Source organism: Cydia splendana, chromosome Z (genome assembly GCF_910591565.1).
Source record: "Cydia splendana chromosome Z, ilCydSple1.2, whole genome shotgun sequence".
Taxonomy (NCBI): Eukaryota; Metazoa; Arthropoda; class Insecta; order Lepidoptera; family Tortricidae; genus Cydia; species Cydia splendana.
In genome coordinates, this window is record NC_085987.1 from 39,502,040 (window position 1) to 39,525,023 (window position 22,984).

Genomic DNA, 22,984 nt, shown 5'->3' on the forward strand with positions numbered 1-22,984 from the left:
TCCGCATTTAAAATAAAAGTCACATGAATTATTCACCTTAATTTTATTCTAAAATAACTAGTGCAAGAATTATTCTAATTCAAATCGATTTGAATAAGAATAAAATTTCTGTTTTTATTCTTATTCTTATTCCAGTTAATTTTTGCCCAACTCTGCTACATTTCAATGTAATAGAAATGAAAAGAAATTTACTTTAAGAAACCAGTGGAAGATCTTCAATGTAGCTGACAATTTCGACGTTCCTTCGAACAGCAGTGTTTCCGAGAATTTTTATTATTTTTATATGCAATGCAGCCTGTCTTGCTTCCATAACATGACTTCAAAATGTGATTCCTATTTTTTAATTTTGATGTCCAAGGATACCAGGGAGGTCCCATAGATTTAACTTTTCTACCATAAATGTGTTTTTTTTATCATTTCTCGCGGGTGACACAAGTTAATATGAAATTACTTTGTCTAATGGCTCACAAATAGTATTTGATTGATTTTGATGAAAAACTGATCACATAGCAGTACCTTATAAAATAAATAAATAAATAATAAATAAATATTATAGGACATTCTTACACAGATTGACTAAGTCCCACAGTAAGCTCACGAAGGCTTGTGTTGTGGGTACTCAGACGACGATATATATAATATATAAATACTTAAATACATAGAAAACAACCATGACTCAGGAACAAATATCTATGTCATCACACAAATAAATGCCCTTACTGGGATTCGAACCCAGGACCATCGGCTTCACAGGCAGGGTCACTACCCACTAGGCCAGACCGGTCGTCAAACCTTATGATAGTTATGAAGTTATTTCGGCCTGTTATTTAATAATTATTTATACATTGATAAGTACGTTGGTAGGTAGTTAGTGAAGGCTACTTACTTATGTATTTTAATAGCGATTCCTCATATTACACTACAAGTGGTGAAAGACACCAAGCTACAAATTAAAGTGGGTGGGCGTCTCATGTAGTTAACATTCTAAATTTATCGTTGGCATCTAAATCCGTGTTTGATGTACAAACTGCACATATCTGCTAATCCTTGGAAATGAATGGTGCAGCCGTTCATGTAATTCACTTTCGTCTGGTATACCTATATTGTACAGCAAAAATAATTTGCGCGTAGAGGCGGCAGTCAAAGCCCGAGGTGCTCCGTTAAGCCAGTACAATTCGTTTGCGGCGGCTCTGAGCGGCTTGTAAATCAAAGAGATTCTACACAATTAAGCTCATAATTAATGTAAATACTCCCTTATTTATAGACCCACTCATTCTTAAAATTGCTCTCGTTTTTGATAACGCTAACTCGACGCGGCGCGATGAACACATGTAACATGTTAATGTAATAGATAATAACGCTGTTTTCGATTTCAACTTTAAAAGCCTAGTCGATATTACAGCAGAACATATCTCTTATTTAATTACCCAATCAATTAATAAGAAACGGAACGGGAACGACTTGAGATGTTATTAAAAATGAAGTTCGAAAGGAACTTTTGAGAAATATGTTTCCTTCGTTATGATAATCAAAACTAGACAGGAAGCGCATATGTCATAAGAGTAAAGATTGTGTTATGCGACACTGATTTACAACTGTTGAGTGCCATATTTTTTTGTAAATGCATTTAATGACGCTTGGGAGTGATTCCTCACGAAAGCCCCTGCGTTCGCGGCGTCGCTCTCTAAATTATCGCCGCCGCACGCCTAGCTCCGTATTAATTTGTTTATATTAGAGTCTCACTTGCGCAGTCAATCACGATTGTCGTCAACCACCCGATACCCGATTAGTTTGAGAAAGATCTGAACCGCGTTTTGGTTATTTCTGTACAATTGATGCTTTTAAATGTAGTGTCACCGCGGTTCTCGGGAGACGTCCCGAGCATTTGTCTCGGATTATTTATCTCCGGCCCGGCGGAGTGTATCATCCGCCCGCTATTGTGGCAATCGATCAGCGCGCTGGCTAAATTGATTATTTATTCAGGCTCGGTTAAATATTCGAGCCGACCGCGTTATTTGTAGACCAAAGAGACAGGAAGCAGTTAAATACTTATTAAAATGTTAAGTGTTAAGTGTCCCCTCGTCGTGTTTGCTAAGATTTTTAATTTATAGCTGTCATATCAGACTTAGTATATTGGTACGGGTCGGTTGTTGGTATACATTCATTTGCGATTAGATACCAGCCAAAAATAAGTATCTCTTTTTTCTCTTTTGTTATTATTATTTCCCGAACTATTGTTGGACCTATAGCTATTTATGTGTGCTAACAATTCAACAAGTACTTAATGAGAACGAACAATGCCGAGCCCCCGCAGTATCTCTGGGATGATTTTACAAAACGCTAGAACCAAAATACAGGCAACGTGTCCCTTTATAATTATTATACTCGAAGATCCTCCCGTGTTTTACACAGGCCGGGAGAGGGCACGGCCGCATGACCCCCGGGCCAACGGGGATAAGTACACACCGCACTCGGGTGGAAATATAAAACATGTTCATTATTTTAAGGCTAATTGGGAGGCCGCTTGCAGCGAAGTAGGTGCGATACCGCCACAACCCGCCCACGGCGGTACCGAATTTGTGCGAATATAACGGCCTCATTACGCTATAAATGCGCGCGTATAGACACTGTTTCTGCATTAAGCTGAAGTACTACATGTGCTTTTTCAGTATATCTTCATATACGATGCGAGCGCCCCCAGCTTAATTCACTCGACAATGTGTACTGGTTTGAAATTCCACAAAAATATCTCAATTTATCAGACAAGGGTGAACATTGAGCAGTAGTGGATCGCTTTTAATTTGAACGAGTTGCGATCAGTTTTTATGTCGCTATCGTCCGTCGGTAAACCCTTATTTATAAATACTTTCTTTCAAATAATTAAGTTAGTAAATAGCCGGGCAAGTTTAGGCGGTATTTATTCTCGTCTTTGATGAACCCGCCCGAGGCGTATACGTTATTGCGAAACTTTTATATTTTGTTTGAGATTGGGAGTTGTTTTACTGAAAAGCATCTCTTTTTTGAATAAAATACAAAAGAACTTCACCAAGAACAACCCTTGCGTTAAGATTGGGCACTCTTTAAGCCAAAACTTTTAATTAATTAAAATTAAAAGGGATGAATTGCGAAATCTTTTGACGCCTTTCGCCTTTCGTATTTTATCAATAACTAAAGTGGGTTTTCAAACTTCATGAAAAACTTATACCGGCGGAATGAACTGACAGAATTTTCTTTCTTTTAATAAATGACGAAAAGAAGTACGTTTAGAGTCTGTTCGGAAAGAGAAGAGTCGTGAAATGTATTGGGCCTAGTGATGTGCCGTTATCAGTAAAATACCCAAGGTGGGAAAATTCCCAGTAATGTTACCGGTAAGATTCCCCAGAATCAGTAATTTACGGTAATATTCAAATTAAGTAAATGTCAACATAAGTTGTTTTACATTAAATCATTACTTGTCATCAAATGCATCATACGAAGTGCAAAAAATCAACATAGGTTTACTTTTCTAGTAAATTCCCAATACTACTGGTAATTTTCCCAATGTTACTCGGTATTTTACCAATATTACTAGGGAGTATTCCCCTTGTCTGGGCAAGTGGGCATAGTCAAAACCAGTTCCAGTCAAAACCACTCAATACTAGAATTTTAGTAAAACTAAAACGAAAATGTAAAAATCACATTGATTTAATAATGATCATCACATTTTTATGAGTAGGTAAGGTGTAGTACAATGACATTGTTTTTATACGTTAAGTGGTAATTTTTATAGCTTAATTGATTGAGCGTGTATATTTATTTGATTTTTTTGATTTATTTGGTTTATTTTATTTATTTTATTTCATCATCATCATCATCATCATCTCAGCCATAAGACGTCCACTGCTGAACATAGGCCTCCCCCTTGGACCTCCATACGTGCCGGTTGGAAGCGACCCGCATCCAGCGTCTTCTGGCGACCTTAACAAGATCGTCTGTCCATCTTGTGGGTGGACGTCCTACGCTGCGCTTGCTAGTCCGTGGTCTCCACTCGAGCACTTTCGACCCCATCGGCCATCTTCTCTGCGTGCAATGTGGCCTGCCGATTGCCACTTCAGCTTGCTAATCCGGTGGGCTATGTCGGTGACTTTAGTTCGTCTACGGATCTCCTCATTTCTGATTCGATCACGTAGAGAAACTCCGAGCATAGCCCTCTCCATAGCTCGTTGAGCGACTTTGAGTTTTGAGATGAGGCCGATAGTGAAAGACCACGTTTCGGAGCCGTAAGTCATCACTGGTAACACACATTGATTAAAGACTTTCGTCTTGAGGCACTGAGGTATGTCGGACGAAAAGACATTAGGTACGTAGTTTCCCGAACGCTGCCCAACCGAGTTGGATTCGGCGGTTGACCTCTTTCTCGAAGTTGGACCTACCTAATTGGACTACTTGTCCTAGGTAGATGTACGAGTCAACAACTTCGAGTACCGAGTTCCCAACAGAGACTGGGATGGGCACAACATTGGCATTTGACATAAGTTTCGTCTTGTCCATGTTCATTTTCAAGCCCACCCGTTGTGAAACTCGGTTGAGGTCATCGAGCATCATGCTGAGTTCCTCCATCGACTTTGCCATGACTACGATATCGTCGGCAAACCGAAGGTGAGTGATGTATTCGCCGTTGATGTTGATGCCAAGTCCTTCCCATTCCAGGAGCTTGAAGGCGTCTTCCATTACGGCAGTAAACAGTTTCGGAGAGATAACGTCTCCCTGCCTTACGCCTCTTCGCAATGGAATCGCCCTCGTGCTCTGCTCCTGTACTCGGACCGACATGGTGGCGTTACTATACAAACACTTCAACACTTCGATGTACCGATAGTCAATATGGCATCGCTGAAGAGACTCAAGCACCGCCCATGTTTCCACCGAATCGAAGGCTTTCTCATAGTCCACAAACGCTAAGCATAATGGCAAGTTATACTCTTCGGTCTTCTGTATAACTTGCCGCAGCGTATGGATGTGGTCTATGGTACTATAGCCTTTTCGGAAACCGGCTTGTTCGGGAGGCTGGAAGTCATCAAGTCTGTGTTCGAGACGGTTCGTGATGACCCTTGAAAACAGCTTATAGACATGGCTCAGAAGCGTGATGGGTCTGTAGTTCTTCAATAGGTTGTTATCACCTTTTTTGAAGAACAGCACCACCTCGCCTCTATTCCATGTTTCAGGCGTTATGCCCTCGGACAAGACGGAATTAAAGAGCTTCTGGAGGACTTTAAGTACCGGTGTTCCACCCGCTCTCAGAAGCTCTGAAGTGATTCCGTCTTTGCCCGGCGCCTTGTTGTTCTTAAGCTGCTTCAGGGTCATCCTAATCTCGTACAGACTGATGTCCGGGATATCTTCGGTATAATGTCGGGACAGCTTGGCTCTTGGATCTCCTACCAAGCTGTCAACGGGCTTTGCGATCGAAGTGTATAACTGTCCATAGAACCTCTCGATCCTATCACCTAAAACCTCCGCTTTGCTCGACGCTATGCTGCCATCTTCCCGTTTCAGCTTTGTCAGCTGGCTTTGCCCAATAGACTTGTCCTTTGCGAACACTTTGGAGCCTTGGTTTCGCTCAATAGTCTCTTTAATACGGTTAGTATTAAAGAGACGCAGATCATGTCGCAAGGACTTAGATATACGTCTATTGAGCTGCCTATATGACTCCGCGTCATCGGGAGACTGCAACTGTAACGAGCGTCGTTCAGCCATGAGGTTTGCTCGGTCAATTTCTGAGGTCTATCTTTACGGCGGGGTCTAAAAAACTTAGAAGTAGGGTCTAAGTGTGGACAGTTTCCACTAGCCCGTCGTTGATTTCGTCCACTGAAGCCAAGTTCTCTAGGCAAGCAAAGCTGTTAGAGAGCTCGAGTTGAAAGCTTTCGGGGTTTTGAACATGGGCTCGAGTAGGTCGGAGCGTAGACTTCATCAGGCTGGACCTTTCAAGTTTAATATTGATATTCAGTGTGCCTCTTACGATTCGGTGATCACTACCGGTCTTTACCCTGTTGATCACAGAGACATCACTGAATATCCGTTTCTTGTCGGTCATGATGAAGTCTATCTCGTTTCTCGTGGAACCGTCAGGACTCATCCAGGTCCATTTCCTGCGAGGCGGCTTCTGGAAGAGAGTTCATCATGAAGAGTTCCTCTCTCTCCAGAAAGTCGGCCAGCCTCTGACCCCTAGGGTTCCGTTGCCCATACCCAAATTGCCCCACTCTCAACTCATCCCCGCTTCTCTTGCCCAACTTTGCGTTGAAGTCCCCCATAACAACAGTAAAGTAGGTTTTAGAAGTATGTATGGCCCTACTTACGTCCTCATACATAGCTTCTACTTCATCATCGGAGTGTGACGAGGTCGGTGCGTATACCTGAATGACCTTCAGCGAATATCTTTTGGATATTCTGAGTATTAGGTATACCACCCTGCTCGACACACTGTCGATGGTTATTATGTTGTTTACAAGGGACTTGTGAACGAGAAACCCGACACCACCTTGGGACTGTTGGTCGCCCTCCCGGTGGTAGAGCAAGTTACCAGACTTCAGGGTTGTCGTGTCCTCCCCCTCTCTACGGACTTCGCATAACCCTACAATGTCCCAGTGTAACCTGCTCAGTTCCTCTTCCAGCTCGCAGATCTTTTCGTCAGTCCTCGTAGTGCGTATGTTGTGTGTTACCAGGGCCAGTCGTCGTCGGGGCGGGTAGCCGGATCTTTGCCGGAGATTCTTAGCACCCCTGACCCCGCTAATGCCCTGACCGCTACCATAGCCAGAGCACCGGGGGTCGCCGGAACCTCGGGGCCGTGGTTTTATTGTGCTCATCATGATGGGGGGTGAATGCCATAATCGCCACGCTTGGCAGGCGGGTTGGCGATCGCAGTCGAGTACACCGAATTTGAGGGACGCTGCTGCCCGTCCACCGGTGGTCTTGGACGTAGTTTAAGGACATACCCGGGTCCGGGTTATTTTATTTGTTTTATTTATTTTATTAATTTCATTTATTTCATTTATTACATTTATTTCATTTATTTCATTTATTTCATTTATTTCATTTATTTCATTTATTTCATTTATTTCATTTATTTCATTTATTTCATTTATTTCATTTATTTCATTTATTTCATTTATTTCATTTATTTCATTTATTTCATTTATTTCATTTATTTCATTTATTTCATTTATTTCATTTATTTCATTTATTTCATTTATTTCATTTATTTCATTTATTTCATTTATTTCATTTATTTCATTTATTTCATTTATTTCATTTATTTCATTTATTTCATTTATTTCATTTATTTTATTTATTTCATTTATTTCATTTATTTCATTTATTTCATTTATTTCATTTATTTCATTTATTTCATCTATTTCAACGATTTCATCTATTTCATCTATTTCAACGATTTCATCTATTTCAACTATTTCAACTATTTCATCTATTTCATCAAGTTCATCTATTTCATCTATTTATTATTTATTTATTACTATTCGGAGATCCAACAGCTGTTAACATGTTAATAGGTTTTATAAATGTGATACAAAAAGCCAATTACAGGTTCTCACCAGTAAATACAGATTAACAAAAACAATTGGTGGTTAGCACTATTGCACTACACATACATTTCAATGCCAAAGGCAGAGTAGCAAATTTTGAATTCGTATTACTAAAGAAGATTCAAAAGAAATAAAGAAAAAAAGAAAAAACACAGCACAATGAATTTTCACATTCCACTAAGCCATGCTCATCTAAAGAACTCCTCTGTCAGGATACGCCGCACAGTTTGGATGTTGCTGTTGAAAATATCGATGTAATGCTCCTTCGTGAGTTTATTTAGACATTTACTAGCACGTATCAAAAAACTGTTCTGTCTGTAGTTATGCGAAGCATTTGGAATCTATTTTATCTATTTTATTTATTTTATTTATTTAGTGACAGGAAAACCTCCGTAATTGACGAACTTTGATTTTTGCGGTTATAGCCCAGTATGGGATACAGCGTAATACTACATTGCTTCGCAACTCTGCTAATAATGAGTGAAAGAGATAGCTGAAGCTACGAGTGGAAGTTACGTAAAGATAATTAAGCCATTTCTACATGTTTTAAATCAAATTAATTCAATAACGTAAGCTTTCAAGCACGAGTATAGTACCCGCTTTTGGGAATATTACCGGGAAGAATGGTAATTTACTGGTAATATTCCCAAATGGTAAAATACCGGTAATGGTATTTTACTCTCGGCACATCACTAATTGGGCCCCATACATTCCACGACTGTTCTCTTTCCGCACAAACTATATCCCATTTGCTAAGGAACATTTTCCCCATTTGTTCTCATTATAACGTCTGTATATATTTACTAAGACACCGAGAGTTCCTGCCTATTTACCTACTTATTGGTTAAGAATTTAGAGGGCCAAGTCAAGTACAAGGGGGCAAAGTTGTAACTCCTCGTCCTTTGATACTCAAACTAGCGAAACATTACATACCTAATAGAACCACGAGCGTTGTGTTCGAAAAGTGGAATCTTGAGCGTTGCGTAGGTTTCAATGCACGAAGATTAAGCAAACTTAGCTAGTGTGAAAAATAAAATTTCACCACACCAACGCGAGGAAAAATTACATTTCTTCCAATATATGTTCACAAAGGTCATTGAAAATATGTACCTATAGTAGAAAAAAGTGCACAATGAATCATTAATATATTTAAATCACTAACGAGCAGATATTGTAAAATCAAGATTCATTACTTGTTGATCATAACTTTAATGACTATATTGAAATAGTCTAAGCGCCGGTTGCATCGAACAGTCTGTCAACTATATCGAATTTCGTTAAAATATGGTCGTATGAAAAGTTTGAAAGTTCTCCATGGTATGAGAGCAGTCGCTGCCATGTTTAACGTTGATCCGTTGATTGTGCGAGTTGCAACCCGGTGTAAGAAATCGACTCTTTCTTAAGGGGCCCACTGATTAACAGTCCGCCGGACGGTATCGGCCTGTCAGTTAGAACAAAATTTTGACAGTTCCGAACAACTGACAGGCCGATGCCGTCCGGCGGACTGTTAATCAGTGGGCCCCTTTACAGACGAGTTGCTAAGCAATACCTATTGACAAACAACTTTACCTACTAATTTCAGATTGACAACCAATCACATCACAGCTCACTTAAAAAAAAGATTAGACTTCAGTATTGCTTCATTTGCTAGTGAAATTAATTTATTATCTTTAAATAATTAGTGCTCATAGATAAATCGACCCTTTCCATCCTCAGTATACTAACTGGGTGGATTTCAGTAGGCGTTATCTTCAAGTGGAAGTAACAATTCTCGTCACAAATTGAAATCCTTAAACCCTTTGGGGACATGTAATCTAAGTCACTACCAGTAAAATATGCTCCCTTCCAATTTCGGTTCTAATTCAAAGCAAGGACTCTGTGTAGTCGCAGCATACATTTTATGAACCGTACTGTGAGTTCATACAAATTTCAGATCAACACAGTAGGTAAAGTGATTTATGATGGGTAGGTACGCTTGCATTTATTTATTTTTACTGGCGTATAGAAAAGCGTATGAGATAAAAGAAAATTTCATTTAAATGATGTGCGGTAATCGTTAATAATTCTAATAAATAATACAGCGTGGTCCAAACCTTTATGTTTAAAGAAAGAAATTAGATGCCTGATCAGGGCTTTTAGAATAAGTATACCATGTAAATACCTACCTATATTAGCCGATTTGTTGTAGTTTTCGAGTTAAGGATTTTTTATATAATAAAATAAATATTTTTTGTTCTCGGATATTCTTTGGTGGGCCGTTTACATTATTTTTGTTTTGAAATGAGGTTTTTGTATGTTTTTTTTGTCACATTATCCTTACGAATCGTACATTCATTTAAAAAATAATTAGTCTTCATCCAAACTTAGAAACATTTTGCAAGAAAAAAATAGTAAAGTAAAAGTTTTATAAGCATTATACCTACAATGCTCATGCAACGAAACAAAAAGGTGGGTTTTAATTTTATAATTAATTTTTCAACACACTTGCTCGTAACGTGGAAGATATTGAAAGAAAAAGAAAGAAAGAAAATACATTTATTTAAGCCTAAAAGCGGTTCAATATGTTATATGTTGTGGATATTACATATTGAACCGCTTTTAGGCTAATAATCCTAGATATTAAACACGCGTGCTTTTTCATTAGGTATATGTATTATAGCACTTGTGTGTAATGTATGATAATCTGACTGAGTTAAGAAGGTAACTGATTGCTAATTATAAGCATGGAAACGGAGCCTTCTTAAGTTGGTCAGGTAATAAATACATTTTTTTAAACCAACTGAGGTATTCAACATTTTCTCGTAAATTACATTAATGAATAAACATAACGTTTTATCGATTTGGTCTCCATCCATTGGTTATATATACGAAAATATAAGCTTTTTACATTGTTTAAATTGGCTGTGTCGATTTCGTTCGCGCTTTTGCCTTGCGCGCGCATTGGAATCCTGCGTAGAAAAAAAAACGCGCTAGCCATTCTCCATATTTTGTTACAAAATTGGAATAGGTTTGCATGTTTCTACTTTAAATATTGACGAAAATGAAATTTTCAAGCATTGACGCTGCCTACTGGATACTAACTAATAGAGGCAAGCTGAGAACGACAGCTTTTTACCATCAAAATCGGGTCAAAAATAATGGGCGGCATATGAAACTTTTTACAGTGGAAAATCTGCGAAAACGCCCAGTCTTTCTTGGAAAACATGTTTTAAGCTTATATAATGAACTGGCGAATAAGTGCCTACAAGCTCCACGGTTTGGTGCAATTATTATATATGCTCTTTTAAAACTGTAAGCCACCGTATTAAAAATTGTACTTACTTTTACTCTTTTGACAATTAAAATTTGATTAATATTTTTCCTCGCAAGTGTGTTGAAAAAAATCGGGCAAGTGCGAGTCGGACACGCGCACGAAGGGTTCCGTACCATATAAAAAAAAAAACAAAAAAAAAAGCAAAAAAAAACGGTCACCCATCCAAGTACTGACCACTCCCGACGTTGCTTAACTTTGGTCAAAAATCACGTTTGTTGTATGGGAGCCCCATTTAAATCTTTATTTTATTCTGTTTTTAGTATTTGTTGTTATAGCGGCAACAGAAATACATCATCTGTGAAAATTTCAACTGTCTAGCTATCACGGTTCGTGAGATACAGCCTGGTGACAGACGGACGGACGGAAGGACGGACGGACGGACGGACGGACGGACGGACAGCGAAGTCTTAGTAATAGGGTCCCGTTTTACCCTTTGGGTACGGAACCCTAAAAAAACGTCGTATGAAACGCGTGTGCATTCGTCATTACACACATCGGCTTTCTTATTGCGCGCTCGCTATATCGCCTCGTGTGTAATGACCTGTGATCGTTACATTTTCCAGCATTTTTGGTGCAGCTGAGTGGTGTTAACGGAATTGGTATAGATAATTTCAACTGAAATGGTAAATTAAGGTTAATATTAACGTAATTAACGGTAATTAATCATTAGGGATGAAATTATTTATACCAATTCCGTTAACACCACTCCGCTGCACCAAATCGATTCGCGTGGTGTTAACGGAATTGGTATAGATAATTTCAACTGAAATGGTAAATTAAGGTTAATATCAACGTAATAAACGCTAATTAATCATTAGGGTTGAAATTATTTGTACCTATTCCGTTAACAACACTTCGTGTACCAAAAACGCTGGACATTGTACGATCCCTGGTAATGACCAACGTAGCACACTTGTATCACAATGTACTATCACGTAACTGTGAATCCTAAAATGTAACAAACCAATAATATTTTAAATTATACTTTAATCATAAGTTTTGCCCTAATTTCTATATTATAGGTACAACCACAATATTTATAGGTACAATAACTGCCACAAAGTTTACGCAGCCAATTTACATATTATTTTTTGTATTGTCAAACACTATGTGCGAATAAATAGTGATTATATTGTCAATATAAGGTTTGCGCATTTAAGATACTGTACATTCTTACTTCGCGTCATAGTCGAGTATAGTCTGAGCTGTAGCAGCGCGGAACCAAGGGCGGCCGATAGTTAATCACTATTCGCATCTGTGATGAAGTGTGGCTCGATTGTAATTACTTCGTGTGTTGATTTAAGCTTTATCACGAGGCGAAGGGGTCTGCCGGCCCAGCAACGGAATATTGAATTTATTCCTCCAGAGATACTTTATACAATTACCGGTCAGTCAGGAGGTGCCGCCACGGGAACCTATTAAAATATGGGAGATAAGATCGAATTTTTAGTGCGGAGGAGGTGGGTTGGGCTCGCTGTAGACCGGGAGTGCACATCTTAAATCCTAAAATGGTTAAATTTACAGAAATCATTTCATATATACCTAGTGTCTGCGACTATGACTAATTGATTATATTGTATGATCATATTCTCGATATTTTTTTAGTGCGATTCTATTTACTGCTAGTCCTAAGTACTAGTAATTAGTAATACATACATATATCTAGATTTAGTCTTTAGAAATCGGAAATGCCAAGATTATAAAACAGTAGGAACACGACATGCTCCATCCAAATAATAATAATAATTTGATAAAAAAGGGAATTCAGGCCAATTCGCAAGCATCTGCGTACCAAGTGTTTAGATTTTAGTAATTTTATCAAGTATTTTCGTTTTTGTTTTTAATGATTATAAGTTGGCAGGAAGTTTCAAAAATTATACCTACGATTATTTATCACATCACAAAATACTTAATATTTTAAGAAAATAACACTTGTAGTGTTTTGCTAACATAACCAAGCCATTTGTAAGAATAGAGTAAGTCAGTAATGAACTAATAATAGTAATGAACTCGGCGGTAATGTTAACTCAGTCCACATAGTATAAAGTTAATTAAAAGCCATGTAATTTTTTTCAATGGCAGTGATTTTTCAGTTGCGTTGTTGTTAAGCAGCCAGCGAAAAGTGCTCTTTGTAAATATCTAAATATGTATTTTAAAAAAGCTGGGCTCTTGGTCTATTACAAACGAGGCTCGGATGCCAGCTTCCTTGCGCTCTCGCATATATTATTATATCTACAATTGTTTCTAATTATGAATTGATCAAACATTCAATTGGATTTTGTTTGTAATTAACTCGAAATGTTTGTTCTTATTTGTAATTTGTTATTTAATTGGCTTCTGATGATCGAAGTGTTTTAGGGGCACGTTCTTGTTAGCTTATCAACTTATAAGCTTTGTCGAAAATGAACCCTTTCACTGCGAAGGTGTACAACACTTGTACCTACCTGATGCTAATCAGGTATCACAGGTGATTTTTCCAGGACAAAAAACACAGCAAAATGTTTGAAACCCATCGTAATTATGAGATCATACACTTGACTACATATATCGATATTAATTGAATGTATTATATATCTCGGTACCGAGTCTGAATAAAGTAGCAAATACTTTAATTTTGCGGAAAACTATAGCAGCTGAATTTGTAAATGTTAGATTTACAAATTCAGCTGCTATAGTTTTCCTAAATGTTAGATTTACAAATTCAGCTGCTATAGTTTTCCTAAATGTTAGATTTACAAATTCAGCTGCTATAGTTTTCCTAAATGTTAGATTTACAAATTCAGCTGCTATAGTTTTCCTAAATGTTAGATTTACAACTTCAGCTGCTATAGTTTTCCTAAATGTTAGATTTACAAATTCAGCTGCTATAGTTTTCCTAAATGTTAGATTTACAAATTCAGCTGCTATAGTTTTCCGCAAAATTAAAGTATTTGATACTTTTTGACAAAATAAAACACGTAAACATCATATTTCCACAAATAACAACAAAACATGCTTTCGTTAATGAGAACATGCTACAAGTCCAACGCAAACCCAGGCAGTGAAACAAAATTCTTCTGTCGTCTCACAGCTATAAACACTAAACGACTGGGAGGCGGCCAGACGGAGTGACTAACTGCCTTAGGCCTCCATCTGCGTAATATACGGCGGAGGCTGACTATAGTTTTTAATTAGGATCGCCTACCGGCCCCGGGTTCTATTTGTTTAACAAAACGCAAGTTAAAACGAGATGCCCCGATAACCGCTATCACGAATGTTTGAGCTGTCGTCTTATTTGCGAATCAGCCGTTAGGGAGATTTACGCGCCTGCCAGCGGCCGGGTTAACTGCCACAATCAATTGACTAAATAGATAGAATTAACCGCATGGAAACAGGACCAGAATAATTTTCATTGCTGCTATCTACTTAAAATACTTGCACCATCCATGGGCTCGAGATATTTGTTACTAAATTTGCATTTTTGAGTATCGTACCGGGTCTGTTTAAATGGGGAAATTAGCTCCCTTGCTCTCTTGTCTATTTGTTGTAGCCGAGAAGTTGGGAAGTCATGTGCGTCATAATAAGATTAATGGTGTAGCCGTCATCGCAAATTAAAGTTCTCTTCAAGATTTTAATAAGGTCTTTGTCAAACAAAAGTTTTCAATTTATGTAAATTGCCAAGTTTGAAGCGAGTTGGCTAGAGATGGCCTGGAAGCGTCATCACCCGGTCGGTTATCGTGCCGCGCATCTTGTTATGCGATTGAATAATGGATTGTAATCAAAACACAAATCGATAACTGATGGGGGCTTAGAAAAAGAATGCGACCGCGGCTGCAGGCGCCGGGGCCGGTCGGCCGGCCTCAGCCCAATCTGTAAGTTTCAATTAAGCCTTTCCTATGTTCGCTACCGCCGTTGCATTGGCCCAATGAACAACTCGTTTTGCATAAATGCCCGCCAGCTGTTTACAATAATCGATGATATGTTTTTACGAGTTACATTTTCAATTTATTGATATTCATTCTTGGTCGGACAATTTATTTGTATCGATGTTTAAGACTTCTGTTTGTTTTTATAGCAGCGCGTTGACGGTTTTACGACGGGCGCGCTGTGCCAGCTGATATATCGGCGATTCGCTAATTATTTCATTAAGATTTTCTACAAATGCGCAAACGTCATCGTCGTCTACCTGTTTAAAAAAGTGCCGTTTCATTCATGACTCCTCGGTAATGTAAACAAACGTGGCGAAGGAAGAATACAATGGAATAAAAGGAATAAAAACCCGAGTTAAGAGGGACTTATTGTTTCCTCTGTTAGGCGCCCATTCTGATTTGTAAGTTGTTTTGTTGGGTCTCCAAATCCTGTTGAAACGTAACCTCTGGAGGCAATGACTCCGGATAGGCGCAACTAACCGACGACAGCGAGTTGGGAACAGTTTTTCACGGCCGGTAAGATAAGTGCATTTGCTTGTCGCGACAAGGCGCGCCGTGGCGATCGCATCGCACTCTGCCTCAATGGGCGTCCGTTCTTTATTTATATAACGCGTTGCTGTAGGTAATTAACTATAGTAAAAAGATGTAAAGCTTGTGATTTATTTCTTATTGTATTATTGCTGTTGCCGAATTTGGGCAATGCGTGGATGTAGGTATTGCAGGTAAATAAAAAAAATACATACATATTAAAAGTAGTTTTATAATATAATATTGACTAGAAAACTATCTGTCATAAATTCATACCTACCTACTTAATGCAAAACTATACTTAATAAAAATTGAAACAGGTAACCTTGCTTTTAAAACTAGAAGTCATTTCGCGTTTGTGAATATTTTGATAGTAGATTAATAGAATATTTAAAATGCTAGGTGGGGTTTGTGTTGAGCTGTGGAGCCCTCGTTTACGACCGAGGTGAGACGCCGCACTAGATTGTCAATCAAAAGGTTAAGAATCCCCGACGCCAAGAATAATTCGTCGGTGCTTTTAGCCATTAAGTCATATAAATCTTCGTCCGGTTTGTCTTCGTGCGGTTAATTTATGACCGTTCAAAAATCCCCGATCGCATTCCGCCTCTCCACCGCAATGTTCCGAATACCAATAAAATCGATTCACTTAATGATCCCTCTGCGCGGTAAACGCACTTTTTAGCATCTTAATGCTGCGCACATGATTCCGTTCATACAATTTGTCATCACAAATAAAATATATTGCTTCCTTTTCTTTTGATGGATGATACGTGTATATCATTTAATCAAGAGCTATTAAAAGTTGTCACTCTACAGGAAAAACTGCTAGGGAAACATCGATAAATTATACCGAGTTCATAAATAAGTTACCATGTACCGATATAGTTACACAATGTAACATCTCAAGCGGAACGGATAAGCACAGCTAACACGATAATGCCGAAACAAACAAATAGAATAGCGAGGGAACGGAACGAAAATTGAACGGAGCGTTGATAAAATAAGAGAATTTAGGAGTATAACGTGAGGAATGAGACATCGACGCAAGAGTGCAGAGGCGGTCGAGCAGCTGACACCTGTCATCACGCTATTTATTAGCCGCTCCGAAATAAAGTTACGCGCGGACAAAACGAACACACAACACTCTATTAACGACACCCCGAGGTGCCCGCGGCCAGGCCGCTTACTCGCCACAATTACCGACAACTATACACCAAATTCACTTAAAAATTGTTACCCCAATTGTCCAAATACTTGGTAATTACATGGCTTTAGAACACTATTAAAACCAATATCAGCTTTACGACGGACGATCAACGGTTCTTTTAAACGATTTTATATTTTTGTAATTGCCGTGTTGAGTGTCTTAATCTAGAAAGATTTGTGGCTTATCAGCTTTGTTGATTCATAAATATCAATTAACGTAAATATTATAAATATATTAAGGTGTGTTAGAAATCTTAAGAGTGCTCCTACCGACGGGCGATAAGAATTGTGCACTTTTGTCATACGTTTGACAATTGTCACTTTACAATGGCACTTAAGATTAACAAAAAAATAGACGGAAAATAATCTTAAATTTAAACATTAAGTGCACAGTCCCTTATTTTCCTAATTTGTCAGAATCGGATATTTGAAAATGGCCCGTTTTTTTGTAGAAACAATGTCACGACGGTTTCAAAATACGTAGATAATGTATTCGTCTTGTTGATTTATTATTCTAGTTTTGAATGTAAGTAATGCCACACGCAAAAGAGATTTCAATAACCCTGGTTATAGATAGAGGTGTCGTTGGGTAACGTCACCAAAGAACACTTCGCCCACCAGACTGTCAGTACGCTATCCTTATTTCAAAGTAATAGGGTTGTGTTCAGGTATTACTTACACTCGATCCGCTATAATGCTGACGCTGGCTGTACTTGCACTGTTCTAACGCTTAATAACTGTCGACGAATGTTTGCCTCACTGCCGCGGCTCTGCTTTCGATAATAAATTACCTCCTTATTTTAGAAATCCTCATTCAACACACTTCTAACCATATGAGCGTATCATTTGCACATATTTTTCCAAGTCTGACTAATTATATTGCGTCGAAACGTTTCTTGATTGAGATTAATTGAAGTATATTTTTCTGTTGAAAGAAAGGACTATTTTATTCGAATGACAAATTAAATGTTTCTGTAATATTTTACAAGTAGATTTATGTATGTATTTTATTTTGGCCGACCAAAAATTATACGTTTGAGGAAGGAATATAAAGACACATGTTTTCACTGCATTAAATAATGAAAAAGGTGATTTTTCTTGTATAGTTGATTACTAAGAAGGCGAGTACACAGCATTAGCGCGCTTCTGGAAAACACATATAAAAACATATTGCGAAAGGTCAAACATATTCGGTTCGCAAAATGAACACTAGGCTAAGTTGATTTATCGAATAGAGGTGAATTATCGGGCGAGAGGCCGCGCTCGGTCGCCATCATTACGCCCTCATCTTTGTACACGCATGGACCCACTGATGGGATATTAAGGCTATTACCCAGCGAAATTGGCCCAGCAACCGCTGAGGAAGCTACCCGAGACCTATTAGCGGTATTACATATTTCATATGATCCGCCATCGCCAGCGATTATGGGTGTATTAAAACGCCGTCCAACCGTCTCCCGATCATGGGAATATGCACGGCCGCGAGTTTTATCTACGTTTTTTACAGTTTAGTTGGTAATTCGGCCCTTACGAGAACGCTGTACATTATGGGTGCCTACTATTCGGAGTTTTTAATGGTTTATATTATGTTTTCTTTTACTTGGAGCGTGAGAGCGGCTGAGTTTAATTCAATAAATGTTATTAGTTACTAAATTCATACTTTTACATTTAAGGGAAACGTGCTATAATATGGCCAGCTTTCGCTAAACAATATATTTAAAACTAGCTCCTGCCCGCGATTTTGTCTGCGTGGGATGATGATTGTAATTGATAAAAACTATCCTATATAACCTCGGGCCTCAAACTGTCTCCATACCAAATTTCATCTAAATTGGTAGGTACAGCGGTTTAAGTGTGACGAGTAGGATGGACCGATTTTGTATGAAGTAAAATAAAAGTTTAAAATTCATAGCACAATAGGTATATATATAATAATCTCTCCTATAATTGAAAGTAATTCAAATACAGTGTGGCGTGTGAACAGTGATTTGAGAAATGTGAATATTGCTATGCTAATCCAGATTGAAATATGTAGTTATATATTACTGACCGTTATTGTATCAAGTTTCAGACTACGTATGTTCTTATAATTAATGATTTATTGATGTTTTATTATTGTTGTACCAATTTCTAAAGCTCCGGCGATCTTGTCCTTAAAACAATAATGCGGCTTCAAATTTTTATTATATATTTAACAATTTTATTAATCGATTCTCGAGATTATAGCTCAGCAGCGCAATTTTCACAAGAAGTGTAACCTTAATAACAATTCCAAGCGCTAATGCAAGCAACATAATTGGAGCACTGAAATTTGGACTAAAATGCACCACGGCCTTTAATCGAACACTCACTGCTAACATTTACAACCTCCCATCTCTTACATATCTGCTTTTGAAATTTAGACTTTATTCCTACAATGCGAGGTCGATAATTACGTTAAGTAAGTGATATTAATACGAGATCGGGAAATAGAGCGATGGATATTGATGCTAAGTAATAACGGAGCTGCAAACTAATCGATTTTGTTTTGTGAGCTATACTTAAATGTGTTTCTTGTTGTTTCAGGATCCTTTTACGGTAAGTTTGGAAGTTTTACAACGAGTCTGACACTGTTTTGTGAGTACTACCCATTTATCAGTATTTGAAAGATAAAGAGTTAATCCCATAATTTGTTTTTATAATATTACAAATGTTAAGTGAAATACAACGGGTCTAGCACAACGAACCGCACGACTAAAATCACGAGTGAGAGAGACTACCTTTCTGTTTCTTATTCATGGGTAAACCCTGCATCCCAGTGCACATAGGGGTGTTTGACTCAAAAAGCTGGGCGAAATTGTTTTTTTTTTACATTTTTAACATAATGTAATTTTGTAGGTATTGAAAAATATATCATATTATCATTTATTTTGGACAGGCTTTACACCTTTGTGGCTTGCTTAGGTTCATATAGGTACCTAAGTTTAAAAGCGAATTTAAAATAAGCTTTTGTTATAAGTTACCAATTAATAACGCAATATCACTCGCCTTAGGGCCACTTGCACCATCCGGAATTAACCAGCTAACTCTGAGTTAGCCGCTTACACAGGGTTAAACTAATAATTTGTGTTGCACCGTTAAAGGTTAAGGTTTAACTCTGAATTAAACTGTTCAGTATTTAACTCACCGACGGAGCTGGGTTAAATCGCTAACTCTGGGTTAGTACCGAATATTTTGAAAAACCAATAGCGGATCATTTGCAGTTTCTTGGCGCGAAGTAAAATTATTGTTTGTGTTTAGTTTTACGACAGAACTATGATAAATGAATTATTATTATATTCCGATGACGATGAAGAGATTATCGATTATATTGCCACGGATTTATATAACAGAAGAGTTGCAGAACGAACTGATTATTTTAACTCACAAAGAGATAAAGAGTTTCACAGAACGTTTCGACTTGAAAAACCCAGTGTAGTATACGCACATAGCAGCAAATTATCACTTTGAGTGAAATTTGGAGCACGCAATCGAGGTTTCTTAACCATTTCTTTTGATAATCGGATTAATGTCTGAAATTAATGTTAATAATTAGTGATTTTGACAGAGTTTTGACAGTAGGTACATAATAGCTTTGAATTAAAATCATTTTCACCACACCAGCTCGGAAAGGCTTACTTTGCACTTCAAAAATGGATAGCAAAGTTGCATTTTATTCACATTTGAGGCAAAGTAATCAAATGCAAATTTTGAGTTGTTTTCTTATGTTTGCTGGTAGAATTGACTTTTAAATGATGATTTCGGATGATAAATGTTTAATAACATTCATTTGGATTTGATTTTGTGTGATATTTTACATTTAATATTTGCTTCGGGTTGGTGTGGTGAAAAATTTTGTGTTTCACTTGGGGGCAAATTTTGTTTAACCCTCGTGCTTTGAAACCCTCGCAACGCTCAAGATTCCATTTTTCGAACCACTCGCTCCGCTCGTGGTTAAATTTTGGAATCTTTCGCTTGCTCGGGTATCAATATTAGCATGTGCGGTTAAACAACAACTTTGCCCCCTTTTAAAACATATAACTATTATTCACCCAAAATATATAATTGCAAATAGCATTGATATTCCTACCCAATTTTTTTAAACTATGTTTTTTACTCTCATGGAATTGCCCTAGAGGTGAAAAGCAGACGTAAGGCGTAATGAACTCACTGGGAAGTTTTTCATGTAACATCAACACATGCTTTTGTGAAAAAAGTACAGGATTTAGGACTTTCCAACTGAGTTCAAAGAATATTACAATTCACCAGAAATATTATGAAATCAAAATTGAATTCTTCTTTATTACCAGGCTTAGGCTAGGCTCAGGCTTTTTGGTACGATTTGATTCGCTTGACACACGTTATTCGACATGAAAATATTTGAACTGTTTTAAGCTTATATTACAAACAAAACTTATACAGTTCCAGGTACTTATACCTCCCGCCTTTTTTTTAAACAGTTGGTGTGGGTGTTTCCCTCTTCAGTGGGCCGCGGTCCTGGACTATTTGGCGGGGTGCATACTTTGGGTATCCACCACGATCGTGTCGTATTGTTTTTCGTTATATCAACAGCCTAAATTTAGTTATTCTCGTGGTGTAGATAAACGAGCGACTTCTTTTTCTACAGTCATATATTGCCTATCTAAGAAAATAGATTATTAAGAACATAGTTATTCATTTTAAAATGTTCAGGATTATCTGTTCATTTATATTTTATATTTTCATCCTTAATAACAAGTAATATAAACAACAATAAATCCTTAAAGTAAAAGTTACAAACTAAAATTATAAACTAAACTTAAAAATAAATTAAACATATAAAATTGGCCTCAAATCGCCATATATTGGTAGCGTGCATTCTGGGCTGGCAGCAATGCTGATCCGCTGTGCTAGATATGATATGACCCTCTGGTCACGCGTCAATTCCACTAACCTGCGGGTACATTCATTGAAGAACTTGTGGGTGCTTTCCCCTCATGGCCCCAGAGTCTTAACCCCAAATGGCTCAAATATGCAACCACTATTTATGGTTGCATACTTGTTCCGCTTGAGGAGCTCGGCCGAATTGGCAGCCGAGCCAGCCTTCACTGCGGTGCCATGGAGATGTGACAGCGCCAGGGTATCGGCACAGGTTGCGTCCCATACCACGGCCGTACCATCTTCCATGGCACGAGGGTCATACCGACGGGTCTCTTACCGTCATCGCGGGCGAGGCCGGTTGGTTCCAAAACGGCCGGTGGTCCTGCACTGGCTAAGTCTCGAAGGATGATATCATTAAGGACAGCATGGCCGGGGGCACGCCCAGCGCTTCTGCCGCAGGATAGTCCACGGTGACCCAACTTGTCAACGAGCTTTTCTCTGTTATTTTCATTTTAGGAACAAGACGACGGAATTTAGATAGCGAAATCTTTGTCTGAACATGTATCAGAAAAGAAAAGTTCACATTTAATAAAGTTCGGTGGTAGTCCGATACCGCGGAATTCTTCAATTAAAACGCGAAGATCCTCTAGAACTTCACTTACATCACGTAGATGCCGTCGTCTAAGTACCACACATTAAATTTCGAATTTAACTTTACAATGATTGGATGGATTGCTAAACTGAAAAGCGCTGGGCCAAGCGGGTTATTTATTATTCGTTGGTGTAAAACTCTTGTCCAGGAATTTGTTTAAAGTCTGCTTTTATGTATATTTCGTAGTTAAATCTGTGCTCGTAGTCCATCACCCTGCATTCTCGTGAAGAGAATGTTGTAAGGGTAAAAGTGGGATAGTTGCCACACATTTTGAAACGTGCAATTATCATGCAGAAGATAGGCTTTGAATAGACTTGGACATTGTAAAAAAAAAATATAATTATTATATAAGAAACTCATATCAATTGATTATGTGGATTTTCGTTTTTTAATGATCATCAACTAAAAACTGTGAGGATAGATGCGATGCCATCTGTATGGGTTAGATACCCCATACATTCTTTAACCCGGGGAATAGTTGCCCTAAAAATAAATTATGGAAAAAATACATACTTTATTTCTTAGGTATAGTTGTTATGTTTCCGAATTATTTTTCTCACTGCACCCACATTCGAGAATTTCTGTTTTGCCCTATGGTTGACTGGTAGAAAATGCCTTAAGGTATTAAGTCCGCCATTTGTACTTATTTTTACTGTGCAATAAAGTTTTATTTTTTTACTAGCCTACTGCTGGGCAAAGGCCTCCCCTCGTTTTCTCCACTCGACCCTATCAACGGCATTTTAAAATAAATAAATAAATAATACTTTATTCAACGTTACACCTGAATAGTAAAATCAATAAAATTAACCATGATGAACTTATCCCTACTTAATATACCTACCTAGGTAGGTACTATTTGATCGTTTCTTTTATTTTTTGCCATTTTATATACCTAGGTATTGTGACCTTTTTTGCCACTTTTGTGTTA

The 22,984-nt window shown here is 37.9% G+C and overlaps 1 protein-coding gene across 1 annotated transcript in view; it reads left to right on the forward strand.

The window, feature by feature from the left end:
- LOC134804334 (uncharacterized) overlaps window positions 1-19,149 on the forward strand; it is a 59,203-nt gene extending 40,054 nt beyond the window's left edge. Inside the window, exon 5 of the mRNA XM_063777343.1 lies at window positions 19,092-19,149. Coding sequence (XP_063633413.1) covers window positions 19,092-19,133 — 42 coding nt within the window. The 3' untranslated portion in view covers window positions 19,134-19,149. The remainder of the gene's footprint in view (window positions 1-19,091) is intronic.
- Window positions 19,150-22,984: the final 3,835 nt, after the last annotated feature.